The following is a 3,435-nucleotide window of genomic DNA, read 5'->3' as shown; positions in this document are numbered from 1 at the left end:
AAAAAAAAAAAAAAAAAAAAGAAAGTGATACAAAAGCTAGCTTTAGGTTTCTGGTATGAGAATTTTACTAGATGTTAATATTTTATTTTGTTTTTTTCATTTTTATTTTTTGAGTGAGAGTCTTACTCTGTCGCCCAGGCTGGAGTGGAGTGGCACACTCATGGCCACCCCAGCGCTGACCTGCTTGGACTCAGGCGATCCTTCTGCCTCAACCTTCCAAGTAACTGGAACTACAGGCGCACACGCTACCACGCCTGGCTAATTTTTTTATTTATTGTAGTGATGAGGTCTTGCCAGGTTGCCCAGGCTGGTCTCGAACCTGTGGGCTCAGGTCATCCTCTCACCTCGGCCTCCCAAAGTGCTGGGATTATAGGCATTAGCCACCGTACCCAGCCTCGTACATATGTCTGTAACAGCACTTCTCACACTGTATTGCAGTGATTTGCCTCTCAGTCATCTCTCACTGAACTTTAGGTTTCTTTGAAGGCAAGGATTGTGTTTTCTTCTTTATTTCTGTATTCTAATTACCCAGTAGACTACCTAGCATATAGCAAGGCCTCAACAAATTTTGTTGAATGAATGTGGCATCATGAGAAAATGCTTCACAGATTTAGGCATGATCATGTGTTGAGAAATAAGAATTGACCTCAGTGAAGTGGCAGATTCATGTTGTTAAGTTTTTAAAAAGTAAAGGTGGATAAATAGAGAGGAGAGAAAAGAAAAAAGAGAAAGAAGGGAGGGAGGGAGGAAGACAAAGAAAGACGAATATATAAATAAAGTAGGGTCAGATTATGGAAGGCTTCGACTACTAGTTTAAGAAGTTTGAATTGATCTATTCAAGAACAGTTAGCCATTTAACAATGTTAAGAAAGTTCCCAGCACTTTGAGAGACTGAGGCTGGAGGATCACTTGAGGCCAGGAGTTCAAAACCATCCTGGGCAACATACTGAGACCCCCCCATCTCTACCAAAAATAAATAAATAAATGTAAAAATTGTAAGTAATGATTGACATGACATTTATGTATATAGAACAGTTCAGAAGAATGAAAGATCCCAATGAACTATCTTTGAAACACTCCTATTGGTAACTGAACATAAATTTCCCCATATGCTACTTGTTGTCAGTGTATTTTTGGACTCACAAACCATCAGAACTGCTAAGAATTTTAGATTTTGCCTTGCCCAGTCCCTTATTTAATAAAGGAACTGGTTGTTCAGGGTCATATAGGAATATAGTAGCAGAGTCAGCACAAAAAAAACCCCTGTTTCCTATTTCCTGTGTACTTCCCCATTCACTGTCTTTCTCCCCTACAATAAAATACCATTTGGGAAAAAACTGGGCATAATTTGGTTTTCTGGAGACACTTTTGTATTCTACATGTTATTGTTTCTCACAGGGTATTTTTTTTGTGTGTTTTCAGGTCATCAGATCCTTAAAGTACATCAGATAAAAGGGACTGTACTCATTGGAGTCAATTTTGTGGGCTATTCAGAGAAGGAAAGCCCAAAAGTGAGTGGAGGTTGTGATATAAGAAATATAAATTAGGCTGGGAGTGGTGGCTCACCCCTATAATCCCAGCACTTTGGGAGGCCAAGGTGAGAGGATTGCCTGAGCCCCTAGGTTCATGACCAACCTGAGTAACTTGGTGAGACCTCATCTCTACCATAAATCCAAAAATTAGCCAGGCATGGTAGCGCATGCGTGTAGTTCCGATGACTTGGAAAGCTGAGGCGGAAGGATCGCCTGAGCCCAGCAGGTTGAGGCTGCAGTGACCGGGAGCGTGCCACTGCCCTCCTCCATCCTGGGTAACAGAGTGAGACTCCAAATAAAAAAAAAAAAGAAATATAAATTAAGTAATTAGAATTTAAGGCTCTTCTTTAAAAGTTGTTTACAACTGATATACATCTGAGAACTGTGTACTTCTGTGATTCTGCTATTTTTGGTACTTGAGAGAGTACTGAAAACTTCTCTAACAGAACTGAGGAATTAGCAGTTTGTGTTCACCTTTGTGGTTCTTATTATCTTTCCAGGAAATTTCCAATTTACCCAGATCTGCAGCTGTGGAGCTGCTTCTGGTGGATGATGTAATCATATTGCCTGAGAATGCCACCGTCTATAACCACCCTGATGTGAAGGTAGAAACTGTATGGGTCTAGTTAAATTGAATTATAATGGAGGGGAGATTATTAAAATTCATAGTATAACAGAAAAGTTAAGCTGCATGTTGAAAATCACTGATACATATGAAGGGACTCCCTCCAAAAAAAACACCTCGAATTTATTCCTAAAAATTTGTGTATGAGCTGGGCTCGGTGGCTCAGCCTGTAATCCCGCGCCTTTGGGAGGCTGAGGTGAGTGGATTGCCTGAGCCCGTGGGTTCGAGACCCGCCTGGGCAGGTGAAACCTCATCTCTACAATAAAATCAAAAACTTAGCCGGGCGTGGTAGCGCGCGCCTGTAATTTCAGCTACTGGGAAGGCTGAGGCAGAAGGATCGCTGGAGCTCAGCAGGTCGAGGCTGCGGTGGCCGGGAGCGGCCACTGCACTCCAGTCTGGGCGACAGAGTGAGACTCCAGCTAAAAAAAAAAAATTTGTGTATGTATTCTTACGTGCTTGAACTTCAGTCACCTTCAGTGTGTTCTCCGTTTGATGCAATACACCTATCAAGATGCTTTTCCACTGCTCAAAACGGTTTTTGAACTTGTCGATTTTGGTGCCTTTTAGTGCTTCTGCCATTTTTGGTGTCACCTCTTCCGCATTGGCCAAACATTTCTCTTTGAGGACTTTTTTTATCTAGGGAAACAAACAAAAAAAATCTTTGGGGTGAGATCAGGTGAATAGGAAGGGTAGGACACAAGGATCATGCCATTTTTGGTCAAAAACTGCTGAACACTCATCATAGAATGGGCAGGTGCCCTGTCATGGTGGAAGAACCAGTCCCTGTTTGCCACAACTTGGGATGTTTCTTCTGCAAATTGTGATTCAGCCTTCCCAAAACCTCCAGATAAAAACTTTGCTCAACTGTTTGATCCAGAGGAACAAATTCTGTGTGTACTACAAGGGGCCTGCCCTCTAAAAGATAATTTCAGTTTTTTGGGGTCCCCTTCATATGTAAAACACACACACACACACACATACACACACACAATAATTAGCTGCACTGTCCTTAAGAGTTAAACTTTAATAATCATATATTTTGGCCAGATGTAGTGGCTCACACCTGTAATCCCAGCACTTTGGGAAGCAGAGGCATGAGGATTGCCTGAGCCCCAGGGGTTTGACACCAGCCTGAACAATTTGGCAAGACCTTGTCTCTACAATAATTTTTTTTTTTTTTTGACTTGGAGTCTCACTCTGTCGCCTAGACTGGAGTGCAGTGGCATGCTCCCAGCCATCACAGCCTCGACCTGCTGGGCTCCAGCGATCCTTCCGCCT

General features: G+C 42.3%; 1 protein-coding gene across 2 annotated transcripts in view; it reads left to right on the top strand.

The window, feature by feature from the left end:
• NUP210L (nucleoporin 210 like) overlaps window positions 1–3,435 on the top strand; it is a 125,762-nt gene that overhangs the window by 63,448 nt on the left and 58,879 nt on the right. For both annotated transcript variants that reach the window (XM_008060522.1, XM_008060521.1), the window contains exons 18-19: window positions 1,423–1,511; window positions 2,033–2,137. In XM_008060522.1, coding sequence (XP_008058713.1) covers window positions 1,423–1,511; window positions 2,033–2,137 — 194 coding nt within the window. The remainder of the gene's footprint in view (window positions 1–1,422; window positions 1,512–2,032; window positions 2,138–3,435) is intronic.

Source organism: Carlito syrichta, unplaced genomic scaffold, assembly GCF_000164805.1.
Source record: "Carlito syrichta isolate Samal-C Ts95f unplaced genomic scaffold, Tarsius_syrichta-2.0.1 Scaffold304639, whole genome shotgun sequence".
Classification (NCBI taxonomy): Eukaryota; Metazoa; Chordata; class Mammalia; order Primates; family Tarsiidae; genus Carlito; species Carlito syrichta.
This window is presented reverse-complemented; position numbering and strand designations above follow the sequence as displayed.